Source organism: Chiloscyllium plagiosum, unplaced genomic scaffold, assembly GCF_037043375.1.
Source record: "Chiloscyllium plagiosum isolate Xiang-an unplaced genomic scaffold, Cpla_swu_hap1 HiC_scaffold_19, whole genome shotgun sequence".
Taxonomy (NCBI): Eukaryota; Metazoa; Chordata; class Chondrichthyes; order Orectolobiformes; family Hemiscylliidae; genus Chiloscyllium; species Chiloscyllium plagiosum.
In genome coordinates, this window is record NW_028270157.1 from 12,442,988 (window position 1) to 12,459,543 (window position 16,556).

Genomic DNA, 16,556 nt, shown 5'->3' on the forward strand with positions numbered 1-16,556 from the left:
TGACCTTTGGTGCACTTTACAGAATATTGTTTTCTACTGTCAGTTTTATGTTCTGCTTTTGGAAAAACTATAGCTGATTTTCCAAATAAGCAAATTCAAATAACTAAGTTATTTTGTATTTGAGATCCATTCAGTGGAAGTGTTTTTGTTTCTTCATAAGCTTGGAAGGTGTGTGGCTCCAGCTCCATTATAAGAATATCTGTTTGCAATGTTTGAATGCCAACAGAAAAAGCTGAACATTGGTATAAATTTTACAAAAAAGACTAATCTATATAAAGCATTCTTTTTGATTTGAAAGATCTGTTTTGTTTAGTAGGAACACAGTCTACATTTCATACATATTCTCAATGATTTTGTGCAATGGAGAGATTAATGAAAAGAAACAGTTGCTCTAGAGGAAGGAACAATTGAATTTGAAAACATTGCACAATTTGAACAACTTATTTTAACCAAACGTACTAGCGCTCAGACGATATGGCTTTTAAATTCTGGACAACTGGAGTTATGCACAGTCTTTAAACAACATGAGCATTTGTAGTTGCATATCTAATTGGAAGCTCTTAGCTTCCCATTGGCATGGAATTAAGTCTCTAGTTGACCCATTACGTTACAGGTTCTGAGACTTGGTGTAAGATGCTTTTGCAGCAGCAAGATTTTTGAAAACCATCCTCCTCCTCCTGACATTTCACTCGTGCTTCTCTGAACCTTCCACTCCTGCTCCTTCAGAGTTGTAAATGTTTATCTACAGACTCCTCTTGTGTACATCTGTGATGAAACCAGAACTTGCAAAACATACGTTAGTACCCAAGTAACATAAGTAAGCCATTCAGTTTTTCGAGCTGGTTCTGCTGCTTAGACAGATCCTAACTAATCTATACCTCAACTTAATTTGATTCATATCTCTTACTAAGCCACAGTTCTGCAAATGATTTCTACTGTTGGATCTTACACAAATCATTTCTTACAACACGTATAACCGGTGCTGAAGTGAGGCAAGTTATGCCCCTGGCAAATGGGATATATTGAGGAAATGTGAAATTGTCCATTTTGGCAGGAGAAATAAATAAGTGTGATATCTAAATGGTGAAAGATTACAGAAGAATCTATGTGCCCTCATGCATAAATCTCAAACTGTTAATATGAAGTACAGCAAATATTTGGGAAAATTGATGGAATGTTATGATGCATTGTGTGGGCAATTGAATGTGTTGGAAGCAGTTCATAGAAGGTTTGCTAGACTAATACCAGAAATGGGTGTGCTGTCTTATGAAAGATTACAGCGGCTAGGCTTATCTGCTGGAGTTTAGAAGAGTAAGAAGTGACTTGAAACATGCAGGATCCTTAGGAGTTTTGCCGGGGTGCTTTTAAAAAGAATGCTTACTTAGGAGAGAGAATCAAAACTGTTTCAAAATAAGGACCTACCTGTTTTAAGACAGATGAGAATTTTTCTTTTCAGAGATTGAGTCTTTGAAACACTACATGCATCTACACCCTCAGACCATGAGTATACAGGCATTGGATATGATAACCTGTGAAGAATGATAGTTCCCAATGAAAGTTTTTCCCTTAGTCACTTTTTCCAGAATGGAATACCTGAGCTTTCTATGGCAGTCAGCATCTGTATTTACATAGCTACTGGGTTCAATATAATACAGTATGTGCTTTGTCAGCCGATAAATTTGAATCAACTCTTGGGCCCCTTAGTGTTTGCTGGAGGGTAATTGCAAAAATACAAACCTTTCATCTTTGCTACTGTCTGTCTGCTGTTTTGATGAAGCAAGTGCACCAACATTGTTCCCTTCTTGAACAGCAAGCAACTTTTAAATTCCTTAAACTTAGGTCACTAACTTAATTCTTGACGAATTACATGTTGTAAGCACAAGTTTTCATTTTTCTAACATAAAACGCCAACTGTTCTTCTTAGTGTAAGGAAGTATTTAAACAGTTCTTATAATGGCACGCCCCCTAGATATTTATCTTCTGCACTGAAATTGAACAAGGCTAAATAATGATGAGTATGGTTGCACGTCTTGAAACAGTTGAAGGTGGATAACGCCCCAGGACCTGATCAGGTGTACCTGAGAACGCTGTGGGAAGCTAGAGAAGTGATTGCTGGACCTCTTGCTGAGATAGTTGTATCATCGATAGTCACAGGTGAGGTGCTGGAAGACTGGAGGTTGGCAAACGCGGTGCCACTGTTTAAGAAAGGCGGTAAAGACAAGCCAGGGAACTGTAGACCGGTGAGCCTGACCTCAGTGGTGGGCAAGTTGTTGGAGGGAATCCTGAGGGACAGGATGTACATGTATTTGGAAAGGCAAGGACTGATTCGGGATAGTCAACATGGCTTTGTGCATGGGAAATCATGTCTCACAAACTTGATTGAGTTTTTTGAAGAAGTAACAAAGAAGATTGATGAGGGCAGCGGCGTAGATGTGATCTATATGGACTTCAGTAAGGTGTTCGACAAAGTTCCCCATGGGAGACTGATTAGCAAGGTTAGATCTCACGGAATACAGGAGAACTAGTCATTTGGATACAGAACTGGCTCAAAGGTAGAAGACAGAGGGTGGTGGTGGAGGGTTGTTTTTCAGACTGGAGGCCTGTGACCAGTGGAGTGCCACAAGGATCGGTGCTGGGTCCTCTACTTTTTGTCATTTACATAAATGATTTGGATACAAGCATAAGAGGTACAGTTAGTAAGTTTGCAGTTGACACCAAAATTGGAGGTGTACTGGTGGACAGCGAAGAGGGTTACCTCAGATTACAACAAGATCTGGACCAGATGGGCCAATGGGCTGAAGTGTCAGATGGAGTTTAATTCAGATAAATGCGAGGTGCTGCATTTTGGGAAAGCAAATTTTAGCAGGACTTATACACTTAATGGTAAGGTCCTAGGGAGCGTTGCTGAACAAAGAGACCTTGGAGTGCAGGTTCATAGCTCCTTGAAAGTGGAGTCGCAGGTCAATAGCATAGTGAAGAAGGTGTTTGGTATGCTTTCCTTTATTGGTCAGAGTATTGAGTACAGGAGTTGGGAGGTCATGTTGCAGCTGTTCAGGACATTGGTTAGGACACTGTTGGAATATTGTGTGCAATTCTGGTCTCTTTCCTATCGGAAAGATGTTGCGAAACTTGAAAGGGTTCAGAAAAGATTTACAAGGATGTTGCCAGGGTTGGAGAATTTGAGCTACAAGGAGAGGCTGAACAGCTGGGGCTGTTTTCCCTGGAGCGTTGGAGGCTGAGGGGTGACATTATAGAGCTTTACAAAATTATGAGAGGCATGGATAGGATAAATCAGCAAAGTCTTTTCCCTGGGGTCGGGGAGTCCAGAACTATAGGGCATAGGTTTAGGGTGAGTGGGGAAAGATATAAAAGAGACCTAAGGGGCAACCTTTTCACGCAGAGGGTGGTATGTGTATGGAATGAGCTGCCAGAAGATGTGGTGGAGGCTGGTACAATTGCAACATTTAAGGGGCATTTGGATGGGTATATGAATAGGAAGGATTTGGAGGGCTATGGGCTGGGTGCTGGCAGGTGGGACTAGATTGGGTTGGGATATCTGGTCGGCATGGACAGGTTGGACCGAAGGGTCTGTACATCTCTATGACTCTGACTTTGGGATTCTTCAGGATAGCCTGAAAAAAAGATCTAAAGACAGGCTTAGTCATTTCTTCATTTGTCCCTCCTCTTTGCTGCTGTGCCCATCATATATTTTAAGAGTTGTCCTGATGTTTCAATCTGAGTACCTGCAGACTAATTGCACTTCCTCAATCAAAATACACTGTGTAGCTGAAATGGGGCATCAACTAAGTTAATAACTTCAACAGTTAGCAAAATAAATATAAGCAAAATTGTTTGTTTTTCTATTTGGGAGGTAGGGTTATGTCGATTATGGTTACATTCTTTATTTGGATAGTGATCAGAATTGTTTATGTAATGTCAGCATTACTTTTGTTTCTACAGTTTCATTTTGGAGCCTAACTTTAACAGACCATAGCTTTTAAACTGCTTTGTACAGTTATCATACTTTATTAAACAGGAGTGTGTTGCCTTTCTCATCAATACTCTTTGTAAGTGACCTTGAGAGACCAAATTAGTTTTAGAATTAGTCATTCATTTATACATTCATCATTTTTACAACTTCTATGACAACACCAATTCCCCAAAATCCCTGCTAATTTTGCTTTGAAGCCCTTGATGTTGTAAAACTTAGTGTTTAGGAAGTATTAAATCAGACTGCACAGCATTGCAACTTTTTATTTTCAAAGTGGACTTCCTTTATGCACAAATGAAGTAGGGCCAGTATATTCTCTTTTCCTACTTCCCCCATCAAAAAATTGACCAAGTCACAGCTTTTCTGCACAGCTTGCTTGCCAGGATGCATTAGTCAGTTCCTTATTCCTCCACAGGCTCCTCACTGCATATGAAGCCTAGATTGTGCTGTCTTAGCAGACCACACTATAAATAGAACCTCTAATGTACTGAACCAGTGATGTCATGGAGGCCTCTGGAATGCTTGCACCTTCACCTGTAACTGAAGCTCACCCTTTCCTTCTCGATTGCTGTTAACCTTGTCTCCATGATGGGTTTCATGCTGTAAAAAGGAAGAAATGAGATGATTCTATGTTGTTGGTGTATGAAGTCAGACTGCTTAAAATTAGACACAAATTTGGAAAACAAAGTGAGCTGTGAAAGAGCTCCTGTAAATGAATGGTAGTGATCCCAGTGCTTATGTAGGAGGGCTAGTAGTGCTACAGATTTATGCGTTATGACAGTGATACAGGAAAATGTTTTTGGTGCCCCGCAATGCATATCCGGATTATTCTAAGTCTTAACATTTTAATCTGTAGTTGCAAATACTTTAGGTGTAAGCCCTGATATTACCTTTTTCATAAATGTATGCATGCTTGTTATTTTAAGAGTGATAATTTTTCTTTTTCAACTAAAGACTCCATTCTTTTTCTTTCAGTGTGAAAAATTCAAACTACTGTATTCCCCCATATTCTAGCTATAGCAGCTACGATTATCTCGATGCAGGAAGACACAGTGAACAGAGTGGCCTGTGTGGCTTAAGTAATTTGGGTAACACTTGTTTTATGAATTCAGCTGTCCAGGTAGGTTGTTATCGAGAGATCTGTAATCATTTACTGCTGTGAATATTTAGTGCTGAAGTTGAGAGTTTTTGTGGCCTTTAACTTATATAAAGCAACTGTAGAAAATATTGCTATCTGAAACATTTTCACTGAAATGTCCGTGGGGTGGTAAGTTTCTGCTTTGAGTAAAACCACGCAAGTGTGGTCAGTTGCACTTGTTAGATTATGGTTCAAGTTTCTGATTGTGTTAATGATCGTACAGATGATTTTTAAAGTCTTGCATGGGCCAGTGCAGTCAGTAATTTAACTCTGTTGTAAAGTGTTCCTTGAAAGAGTGACAATTTAATGCAGCTTTTTTGTTCCTGCAACTAGTTTGTCTTAAAATAATTTGCAATAAAAACAATTGGTGTTCCACCTGTGAGTAACATGATTTGTCACAGAAAATGACTTGAAAACGTTATAGTGTACTATTTACTCCTTTCATTGGTAGTTCATAATACAATCATTGATAAAAAGTGAGACATGCTGCTGAAGCTTTATGCTGTGCAGTCATAAGAACAAGCAGAAATGACAAAATTAATTAACTTTGGCGAAGATACTTGTCCAGATCCTAAAATTGTTAACAAAATCCATTCACATTGGAGGACAGGGTGATTTGACTTTTTCAAAAATCATGATTGTGCACCTATCATTTTAAATTTGAGCAGGTGGAAGCTCTTTATAAAAACAAGTTCTATATTTTTCATTGTGATTTTGTAATTGCAAAGCATCAAACAAGTAAAGATTGAAGTGCATATCTGCCCTCATTTTTAAATTAGATTAGATTACTCAGTGTGGAAACAGGCCCTTTGGCCAGTGTCTTTTGACACAGTCTTTTGACGCTCTCTCTGAAGCTGCATATCATCAAAGACAAAGCAACCTACTAGGTTAGCATTTCATGCACCATTCACTCCCTCCACCAACAGTGCAGGAATGTGTGCTATCTGCAACTTACACTGCAGCACCTTTCCAAACTTCTGTCAACAACTTCCAAACTTGCAACTTCTAGCACAGAAAATCAAACAGATGACTGACACATGGGGACATCACCTCCACCACTTTCTTGACTTGGTATTAGTCACTATTTCTTGGCAGTCACTTGGTCCAAAGACTGAAACTCCCCTTTCTAACAATACTGTACCTGTATCAAATGTTCTTAACCGCCCTTGAAAAAGTGAGCTGTTTTATTGGTCTCTTCTGTCGTCCACATGATTTAGATAGACCCACAGAACACTTAGGCAAAGAATTACAAGGTTTCAACTCAGTGGCTGTGAATAATAAATAAAACCAAAAGAACTGCAGATGCTGTAAATCAGAAACAAAAACAGAAATTGCTGGGAAAGCTCAGCAGGTCTGGCAGCATCGATGGAGAGAAATCGGAGTTAACGTTTCAGGTCCAGTGATCCTCAGCGTGATTAAGAAATGCTTAGTCATTATTTGTAGGTGCAAACAAATCTCTCAACTAAAACTTGGTTTATCTGTTTTTATGTCCATTTTAATATGTACTTCTGGTTGCAAGTTGAATCAATTACTGCAAAACAGCGGAATAGGTTGTCCAGGGATGGAAAAGCCATTGACATTGTTGTTGAGCAATTCAATTGCTTTTATCTTGGGTTATATTCAAACCACATCCAGAACAACCCCAGTAATAACTTTGCCTCGGACACTATTATTTCTGTGAATTCACCAAGTCCATTTTCCTCCGTCTTCCTTAATTACATGCTGCCCCTTGGTGACTTAAACGTATTAGCAACTGAAACTTCATCCTCCTGTTCATTCAGCATGTGCGTTTTGGACTCTGAAAAATGCTCATGTTGCATCTCAACAGACTACATAAACACAGGATGTGTTGCTATTGTTTGCTCTCTATTAGTCATCCAACTTCTTGCAACAACTGAAAGATAACCACTTTTGCTACATTTCACAGCAATATTCAGTCAGCTCTGACTAACTTGTAGCAATTGGTCAGCCTTATTTAAAAAAAGAAATTCTTGATAAACCAGTTGGGATTAGTTTGTTTGTCAATTTATACAAGTTTATCTTTCTTATAGTGTTTGAGTAATACCCCTCCACTGACAGAATACTTCCTATCCGATGAATATGTGGATGAGTTAAATCATGACAACTTACTGGGAATGAAAGGAGAAATAGCTAATGCTTATGCAGATCTCATCAAGCAGATGTGGTCAGGAAAATATAGCTATGTTACACCAAGGGCATTTAAGGTATGTATTAAAACACATAGAGGAAATAAAGACTGGTATTTGATCTTTTGAATTAAGCTCTTTGATGTAATGAAATTTTGCACCGGGTGAAATTTAAATGCAAAGTAAGTAGGTGCAGCCTCTATTATGAAGTTCATTCCTGTTTATCCTCAATTCTGTTGTGTCATGTGTGAAAGAAGTTTAATTGTATAATGAACAGAATAAACTGACAAATTGAAAGGTTATAAAAATTTATGTAACCTCAATTTCAAACAAACCTCATATATATATAAAATAAATACAGTTTGACCAAGCAAAAGACACTGAAGTGTCACTAAAATGTCACAAATGGACAAGCATTATTCCAATTTCTGTTGTTCTCTTGTGACCTGGACTTCACTTTTTAATTATGAGCACAGAGGATGAAGGCAAAACCTTTGCACCTAACTCAAGCTGAACTATAAGTTTAATGTTTACTCCCCTCAAACAGAACGTGCAAGGCTATATTAGGCAAACCTATATCCCTACATAGTTGTCTACACTGATATCTTCCAAAGGCTTTGGATGTTAAAGAAAATGCCAGTAGTCTATTTATGAGAGTTCATGTGCACAGTTGCGGTAAAATATTCATACCTGAGCAAAGGCTTTGGTTCAGAAAATGCATCTGTATGTGTGAATGATTTGAACCATCTCTGGGATTGTTCAAAAGATATTGTTATAAGTTTGCAATCTCAGACAGGCTGTTGGTCCCTTAATTCTTGCATTTCTGACAGATAGTAGAGGCCATATCATTACGGGGGACTGAAAAAAATAGCCTCTTGACAGAGGTTTTTGGCATCTCCATCTCCAAACCACCTCAAAACAGAAAACAAAAATTCTATTTGTACCTTTTTTAAAAGATTCAGCTTGAAACACAATGACAAAGGTTTGTGCATTGACATGCTTTTAATTCCTTCCATCATGAACCACATGAAAAAGCAAACAAGTAGTTATATTGTCATATAAAAGTTTTATTGTAAAATGGCAGCTAAATGAAGTAGATGTTGCAACCTTGAGTTTATACCCAATTGTTTACATTTATTTGATTTCACTATTCTTTAGTATCACAACATTGGCGTTTACAAAGCAGTTCAGCCTTGCATGATCCATAATGTACTTGGTGTTTCGACAAGTGTGTGGAAATAATACTCACACTATCCTTCCTGTATCTGGTAAAGTTTTCCCTCATTTTTTCCATTTCCATGGCCATTGCCATTAGGTTTTTAATAGCTTATATTCATGCTGTCGTTTCAGACACAGGTTGGTCGCTTTGCTCCCCAGTTTTCAGGCTACCAGCAACAGGACTCTCAAGAATTGCTGGCCTTTCTTCTTGATGGCTTGCATGAAGATTTGAATAGAATTAGAAAAAAACCGTATATTCAATTGAAAGATGCAGAAGGCAGACCTGATGAGGTACAATCAATTGCAATTTTATTTTCATTTTAGGGAGGAGCTTCCTTGCTGTATATAGTATTATTGAAGGTGAACTGTGATCACTGGAAAAATGCTTTCAATGTGAAATATTCTCTTTCTGCATTCACTTTTTAAAATTAGTGTTTAAGTCTTCAAAATGCTGGTAAAACATTAATGCCAACTTGGACTAGTTAGCTTCTGACCTACATTGAGAGCTTTTTGTTAATGGACCAAAACACATCAGCTGACTAGCTTTCTTTTGGCTAAGCAAATGTTTACTTCACTCCATAAAATCAGAACTGTTCTCTTTCCTGGATTTATTAAAAGTGGATAAGTACAAGAAATAAAAATGAATGAGACTATGCTTTAGTGTTAGCTGAAGTGGGATGATGCTTGTTTAGGATAGAAATGTCAGCATAAAGCACTTGACCTAATGGCTTCTTGCAACAAAACTCTTAATTGTCACAGTTTTAAATATTTTTGTTGAGAGAAAGGCAGTGGCATAGTGCCAAATCACTGAACTGGTAATCTAGAGACCAAGCTAACGCGCTGGGGATGAGGATGCAGATTCCAAGGAAGCAGCTAGTGGAATTTTAATTCACTGAGTAAATCTGGATTTAAAAGCTTGATTGTGTTAACCACAAAGCCGAATGTGTGTTATGGAAGGAAATCTGCCATCATTTTCTGGTTTGGCCTGCATGTGACTCCGGACCCAAAGCGATGTGGCTGACACTTAAATACCTGTGAAATGGTCAAGGAAGCCTCTGTGCTGAATCAAATTGTTTTAGATCAATTGAAGAAGGCAGCTCATTACAACTTTTCTGAGGGCATTTAGGGATGACCAATAAGTTTGGCCTTGCCAGGGACATCCATATCCCATGATCAGACTTTTTTTAAAAAAACTTGATCAATTGTAGGTAAAAAGTAAGCAGAGTTTTATCCTCTAAAACTGGTCTCATTTTCTTTTTCTTTGAAGGTGGTTGCTAAGGAAGCATGGGAAAATCACAGGAAACGGAACGATTCTATCATTGTTGACATTTTTCACGGTCTTTTTAAATCTACTCTTGTTTGTCCCGAATGTTCAAAGGTTTCTGTGACATTTGATCCCTTTTGTTATTTAACACTTCCTTTGCCCTTGAAAAAAGAACGCACTTTGGAGGTTTTCCTTGTCAGAATGGAGCCACTCAGCAAACCAGTGCAGGTATGAAAAGCAAGATTTAACTCTCCAGTAGGACTAGAGAAATTAGTTTGGTAGGTTTTTAGATTTTTGATATGGTTGCATTCTCTTCAATAGAGAAAATAGTTAAATATCCAAACACCAATTTCAATATCACTTTCATTTATATAGTATTTTTGATGTACAAAATATCCTGAAGCCCATTGTAGAGAAACTAAAGGAGGTGAATGTACTTCAGCCCATGGGAGAGAAATAAGGATTCACAATAGAGACAAAAGTGAAAAAGTTAGGTCTTGAAGGCTGAGAACTATAGAGACAGATTTATTCTGATTCCAGAAATAAAAGTAGGATGTTTTGCTATTAGTGGTACAGTGAAGAGAATTGATATGAGACAATAGGCAGTGAACAAGCTTTATGTTTTTAATGAACAGTCTAATCCCTTTTCTGGCTGGAAAGGGCAGGAAACATAAGACTGGGTATATCTGAATAGTTAATTTGATGAGAAAATCATTAGGGTTTCCTAAAGGCCAAAGATGTAAAATATTAAGAGTAGTTGGGAAACTAGAACTAGGTAGCATGTTCTAAATATTAGACTGCAAGCTTTCAGGATTGAAATTTGCAACCATTTCTCCATGCAAAAGGTGGTCACATTTTAGAAAAAATCTTCTGGAAACAGCAATTCACATTTCCTTAATTGTTAATTTTAAAGCTGTAATTGATAGATTTTTAAATCAAAAGTATAGAAAGATACGGAGCAGATCGATCATAATCTCATTAGCAGAACAGGTTTCAGGAGCTAAATTAGCCTATTCGTGTTCCTGTGATATTTATGAGCCATCTGAAGTCCCAAATAACAAGACGTGTTCAGAAGTGTTATGAGACACCTTTGGAACAGATCAGGCTTGAATCCATGCCTTCCATTTCAGAGGTGGGGAACTGTGCTACAAGAGCCTTCTGTTGTAGCATGACATTATTTGTAATATGGAAATAAGTTATGTGACTCCAATCATTACTGCCATCTCTACATTCTGTTGGGAAAAAGTTGGCAAACAATCCATTTTGGCTTTCATCTCAGCAACATTTGTTCTGTCCACCTTAAGAGAGATTGTAGCAGAACATATGTGAAGGGTGCAAGGAAGATGGAAGACCAGAAAGGAAAGCTTTGGAATAATCGTGTCTGGAACAAGTGGTTATGGTGTTGATAGAAGTAGTTAGACTGATCCATAACCAAGGATATCATTGTGAGAAATCTACATGTAGATACACCGGAGGAGGAGTCCTTTCAGAGCTGCAGTAATGATAGTATGGGGGAGAAAAACAAGCTGTCACAAGATAAAGTTTAAACATTGAAATGTAACTGCATTTAGAGTAACTTCATTGAGGTTCGATATCATCTGGGCCATTTTATAATAACTGACATTTATTTATATAGTTTATGCAATTGAACTTTTGTATGCATTTCACTTGGGACTTTTGTTGTTATTAACTGTCTGTTTAACTGACATTCTTATGCTTTCTTTTAGTATAAAGTAGTTGTTCCTAAAATAGGCATTATTTCCGATCTGTGTGCTGCACTGTCTACTCTGTCAGATGTTCCTGCAGACAAAGTAAGATTCAAAGTTATTGCAGTTTTGAACAACCTCATTTTTTTCTCTCTCTTCATAATGGTTAAAATAATATGGTTGTGTTTGCATTCAGATGGTTGTCACAGATATATACAACCACCGATTCCATAGAATATTTTCCACGGATGAGAACCTCAGTAGCATCATGGAAAGAGATGATATCTTTATGTAAGTAATTGTGTGTCTTTTATTATAGCATCATGATTGTTCCAAAATCTAAGTTCCCACTTTTAATAAAACAAGTTTTGACTGCATATATTTGTATTGAAAACAAATGACTCTGCATTTATTTTGCATATTAATATCTAGATGCTCAACACATTAGTCATTAGTTTTTAAATCATGATTGAAAATCTAGGTGCAGCATTGGATAATCAAAGTTAAAAATCACACAACACCAGGTTATAGTCCAACAGGTTTAATTGGAAGCACACTAGCTTTCGGAGCGACGCTCCTCCTTCATCAGGTGATAGTGGAGGGCTCGATCATAACACACAATTTATAGCAAAAATTTGCAGTGTGATGTAACTGAAATTATACATTGAGAAATTGATTGTCTGTTAAGCCTTTCATCTGTTAGAATACAGTGATCGTTTCACTTCTTTCATGTGTAAATCACAAAACCTTTTTTAACTTTGTACACCCCAGTCCAACACCGGCATCTCCAAATCTTGGATAATCAGGTCTTAAACTTTTGCCAGATGCAGTTACTTGCTATAGCGAGTGTTTGTAATAAGTAGTGTGTGTGAGACAGACCTTGCAGCCCTTCACTTTGTCCCTTAGCTTCATCGTAAGCACTTTCTTTCCATTATCTTAATGGATAACTTAATGCCTTCAATATTGTAGAACATCCCAAAGCACTGGAAATGTTATCACATTCTTCCATTGATATAGTATTATAGACTCATGACCTAACTGCTCTTGTTTAATGAGCTGATTTTATGATTAGTTCAAACTAATTGTTAATGAATTGAAGGAAAGTCTACAAACATGAATAAACAACAAATATGCACCCTGTGAACATGCAACTCTGGCTAAAGCTCTTTGGAGTTCTTTTTCTATCACAGCCTTTTAGTGTAGTCCATCGAATCCTTCAAAACAGACAAAAATCAGAATGCTGCATTCACAGCTACGCATATAGAAGCGAGTCTTATATGAGGGACTTGTATTGCATAATGCTGGCAAAAGAAGTTGTATTTGTACAGCAGCTTTCAAGTTCAGGAAATCCCAAGGTGCTTAAATTGTCGGTTTAAGTTGTCACCATTTGTAAAGAGGGTAAACCACAATCATAGAGTCATAGTCATAGAGTTGTACAGCAGGGAAACAAACCTTTCAGTCCAACTCATCCATGCCAACCAGATCCTAAATTAATCAAAGTTCTATTTGCCAGCATTTGGCCCATAATCCCTGTGAACTGTTCCTGTTCATATACCCATCCAGGTGTCTTTTGAATGTGATAATTGTACCAGCCTCCACGACTTTCTCTGGCAGCTCATTCATTGTGAACCTTCTATTTAACAGTTCTAAAACATGATTTCAACAAGCACAAGAATTTTATAATGTTTAGATCTTTCTATTGACTACTGAATTCAATCATTGGAACAATATAACACATAATTACTGTGGGAAAAGATTTGCTAACCCACGATAGGCCCACAAAAGCAAAATTGGCCAAAATGTACCAAAACACCCAGAATTCCTAAGCAGCTCTCAAGCCAGATCAGACAGCACGCAGACAAGAGAATACGCTTTAAGCTCCCATGGACATGAGAGTACCACAGATATCTCAAAGCCCGAAGGGCAGTTTCACAACCCAGCAATACAAAAGTGACACAAAGAGCAGGTCAGACAGAAAGGTGCCAGCAGGGACATGCTCCAAGCTCAGGACAATGGAAGCACCTCACCACTTCAGAAGAGACATTAACATCTGCCTGTGAAAAGGAATGGAACCATTGTTACTGTCAGGATGTTGCATTGTGTGAATGAACAGGACATTCATCCGATATTTGCTTTCCAATTAGCATCCTTGTAACTATACTCCATTTCCAGATACATTGTAGTTTCCCATTTCTTAATCAGTGTCATTGTGCAGCATTACTATAAAACTGGTCTCATCCCCAGTTCTGGGAAGAGAAATCTGATCAACCTGTGCAGACTGTCAGTTCTGTGTCAGCCTAGTCAATTTCTCTTCCAACTATATCGCTTGCAATAAACTGTCAATTTCACTTCGAGCTGTGTTTTGTGATCTCCAACCTATTGGGCAAATTTCCCCAACAATTACTGTTATTGTTTTAAAAATCTACTAAGCAAAATGACAAAAAATTCTAAGAATTTTTCAAATGTGCGATGAATATTCCACCAAGGGCAGTTCAACCGCGTAGTGATTTCATTATACCGATTACACTGTTTTGTGTCTCTTGGTATTTTCTCTACTTTAGTTAAGCAATAGTTGTGTGTTATTTGTTGCAGATAGCCAGATCCAAAGTGAAACAATAAATTGAGCAGTAAATTCACATTAAGTGAGTTTGCTGAGAGGAAGCAAAGGTTGACCAGGTCAATAAGAACATCACCTCCAACAATGCAGCACTCCTTCAGTATTGTATTTGAATGTCAGCTGCTTGAATGGAGCATGAATCCACTGTCTGCTGGCTTTTTTGGCAAAGGACCTGATCCAAACGTGACAGTCGCTGCCAAGCTGTAAATATCAATCTACATTTTCTTTTCAATTTTTAAAATTCAAAGCAATAGATTCCCTTCATGGCTTCAGACATACCAATCAAATTCAATATTATCAAAATGTTACAATGAAAATGCCTAAAATCTGGTAGACATCAAGGAAATATCAGAAGGTTGTTTATTAAAGAATTAGTGAAAAGACATTTATGCCTAATGTTACACTACCTCCAGCCAATATTCCTTTAGTGCTTTAAAGTTGTTTCAAGGTATTTTAATGAGTTAATCATTTTGTTATGATTTGGAGATGCCGGTGTTGGACTGGGGTGTACAAAGTTAAAAATCACAACACCAAATTATAGTCCAACAGGTTTAATTGGAAGCACACTAGCTTTCGGAGCGACGCTCCTTCATCAGGTGATAGTGGAGGGCTCGATCGTAACACAGAATTTATAGCAAAAATTTACAGTGATGTAACTGAAGTTATACATTGAAAAATTGATTGTCTGTTGAGCCTTCCATCTGTTAGAATACAGTGATAGTTTCACTTCTTTCATGTGTAAATCACAAAACCTTTTTTGTAAAAGTTGTAAAAGTTAACAATGGTGATAGCTAGACAATATGGTGAAGGTGTTGGCCCCCTGTGTTCTCTGTCTATGCCATGATGTTTAGATTGATCTAAAAAGTGAGATAACAGAGTTTTACATAAATTCATGCAGTTTTTGAGCAAAGTACAATGTAACTCTGCAAGTACAAATTCACCCCACAAAATGTGTGCGCATGTGGGTCTTTGTCTGTCTGTGTGTGTGTGTGTGTTTCTGTCTGGGGTGGGGGTTGTGAGAATGTGTGTGTGTGTGTAGTGAGTGCAGAGTGTCTTAAGTCTGTGAGGGGGTGTGTGTGGGAGTATGTGTGTCTATAAGGGTGTGTGCGCGCGTCTGTGTGTACCTGTGTCCGTGTGTATGTGTGTAGGAATATCTGTGTGTGTGTGTGTGTAGTGCAATGATGATCACCTGTAATGTGACATGAACCCAAGGTCCCGGTTGAGGCCCTCCCTATGGGTACCGAACTTAGCTATCAGCCTCTGTTCGGCCACTTTTCTCTGCTGCCTGTCCCGAAGTCCACCTTGGAGGATGGTCACCCGAAGGTCCGAGGCTGAATGTCCTGGACCACTGAAGAGTTCCCCAACTGGGAGGGAACCCTCCTGTCTGTTGATTGTTGTGCGGTGCCCATTCATCCGTTGTCGTAGCCTTTGCTCGGTTTCCCCAATGTACCATGCCTCCAGACATCCTTGCCTGCAACGTATAAGATAGACAACGTTGGCTGAGTCACATGAGTACCTGCCATGTACAAGGTGGGAGATGTTCCCACGCGTAATAGTACCTGACTTGCAGCGTGTCAGGTACTCATGTGACTCAGCCAATATCGTCTATCTTATACGTTGCAGGCAAGGATGGCCGGAGACATGGTACATTGGGGAAGCCGACCAAAGGCTACGACAACGGATGAATGGGCACCGCACAACAATCAACAGACAGGAGAGTTCCCTCCCAGTTGGGGAACACTTCAGTGGTCCAGGACATTCAGCCTTGGACCTTCGGGTGACCACCCTCCAAGTGGACTTTGGGACAGGCAGCAGAGAAAAGTGGCCGAGCAGAGGCTGATAGCTAAGTTCGGTACCCATAGGGAGGGCCTCAACCGGAACCTTGGGTTCATATCACATTACAGGTGACCACCATTGCACTACCACACACACAGATATTCCTACACACACACACACTCTCACATACACAGGAACACACAGACGCACACACAGACACCCACACACACCCTTATAGACACACACATTCACACATGCACCCCCTCACAGACTTAAGACACTCTGCACTCACTACACACACACACTTTCTCACACTCATAACCCCCCACCCCAGACAGACACGCACACACAGACAAAGACCCACATGCACACATTTTGTGGGGTGAATTTGTACTTGCAGAGTTACATTGTACTTTGCGCATTCATGTAGAACTCTGAGCTCAAAAACTGCATGAATTTATGTAAAACTCTGTTATCTCACTTTTTAGATTAGAATCAATCTAAACATCATGGCATAGACAGAGAACACAGGGGGCCAACACCTTCAACATATTGTCTGGCTATCACCATTGTTAACAGCTAACCTGAGAATGCAACGTAAAAAAAGGTTTTGTGATTTAAACATGAAAAAAGTGAAACTTTCACTGTACTCTGACAGATGAAAGGCTTAACAGACAATCAATTTTTCAATGTATAATT

General features: G+C 38.7%; 1 protein-coding gene across 4 annotated transcripts in view; it reads left to right on the top strand.

Moving 5' to 3' along the window:
• The window catches only part of usp15 (ubiquitin specific peptidase 15), a 115,262-nt gene that overhangs the window by 72,171 nt on the left and 26,535 nt on the right, over positions 1-16,556 (top strand). For all 4 annotated transcript variants that reach the window (XM_043709977.2, XM_043709978.2, XM_043709980.2 and 1 more), the window contains 6 exons: positions 4,967-5,111; positions 7,181-7,354; positions 8,627-8,785; positions 9,762-9,986; positions 11,486-11,569; positions 11,661-11,755. In XM_043709977.2, coding sequence (XP_043565912.2) covers positions 4,967-5,111; positions 7,181-7,354; positions 8,627-8,785; positions 9,762-9,986; positions 11,486-11,569; positions 11,661-11,755 — 882 coding nt within the window. The remainder of the gene's footprint in view (positions 1-4,966; positions 5,112-7,180; positions 7,355-8,626; positions 8,786-9,761; positions 9,987-11,485; positions 11,570-11,660; positions 11,756-16,556) is intronic.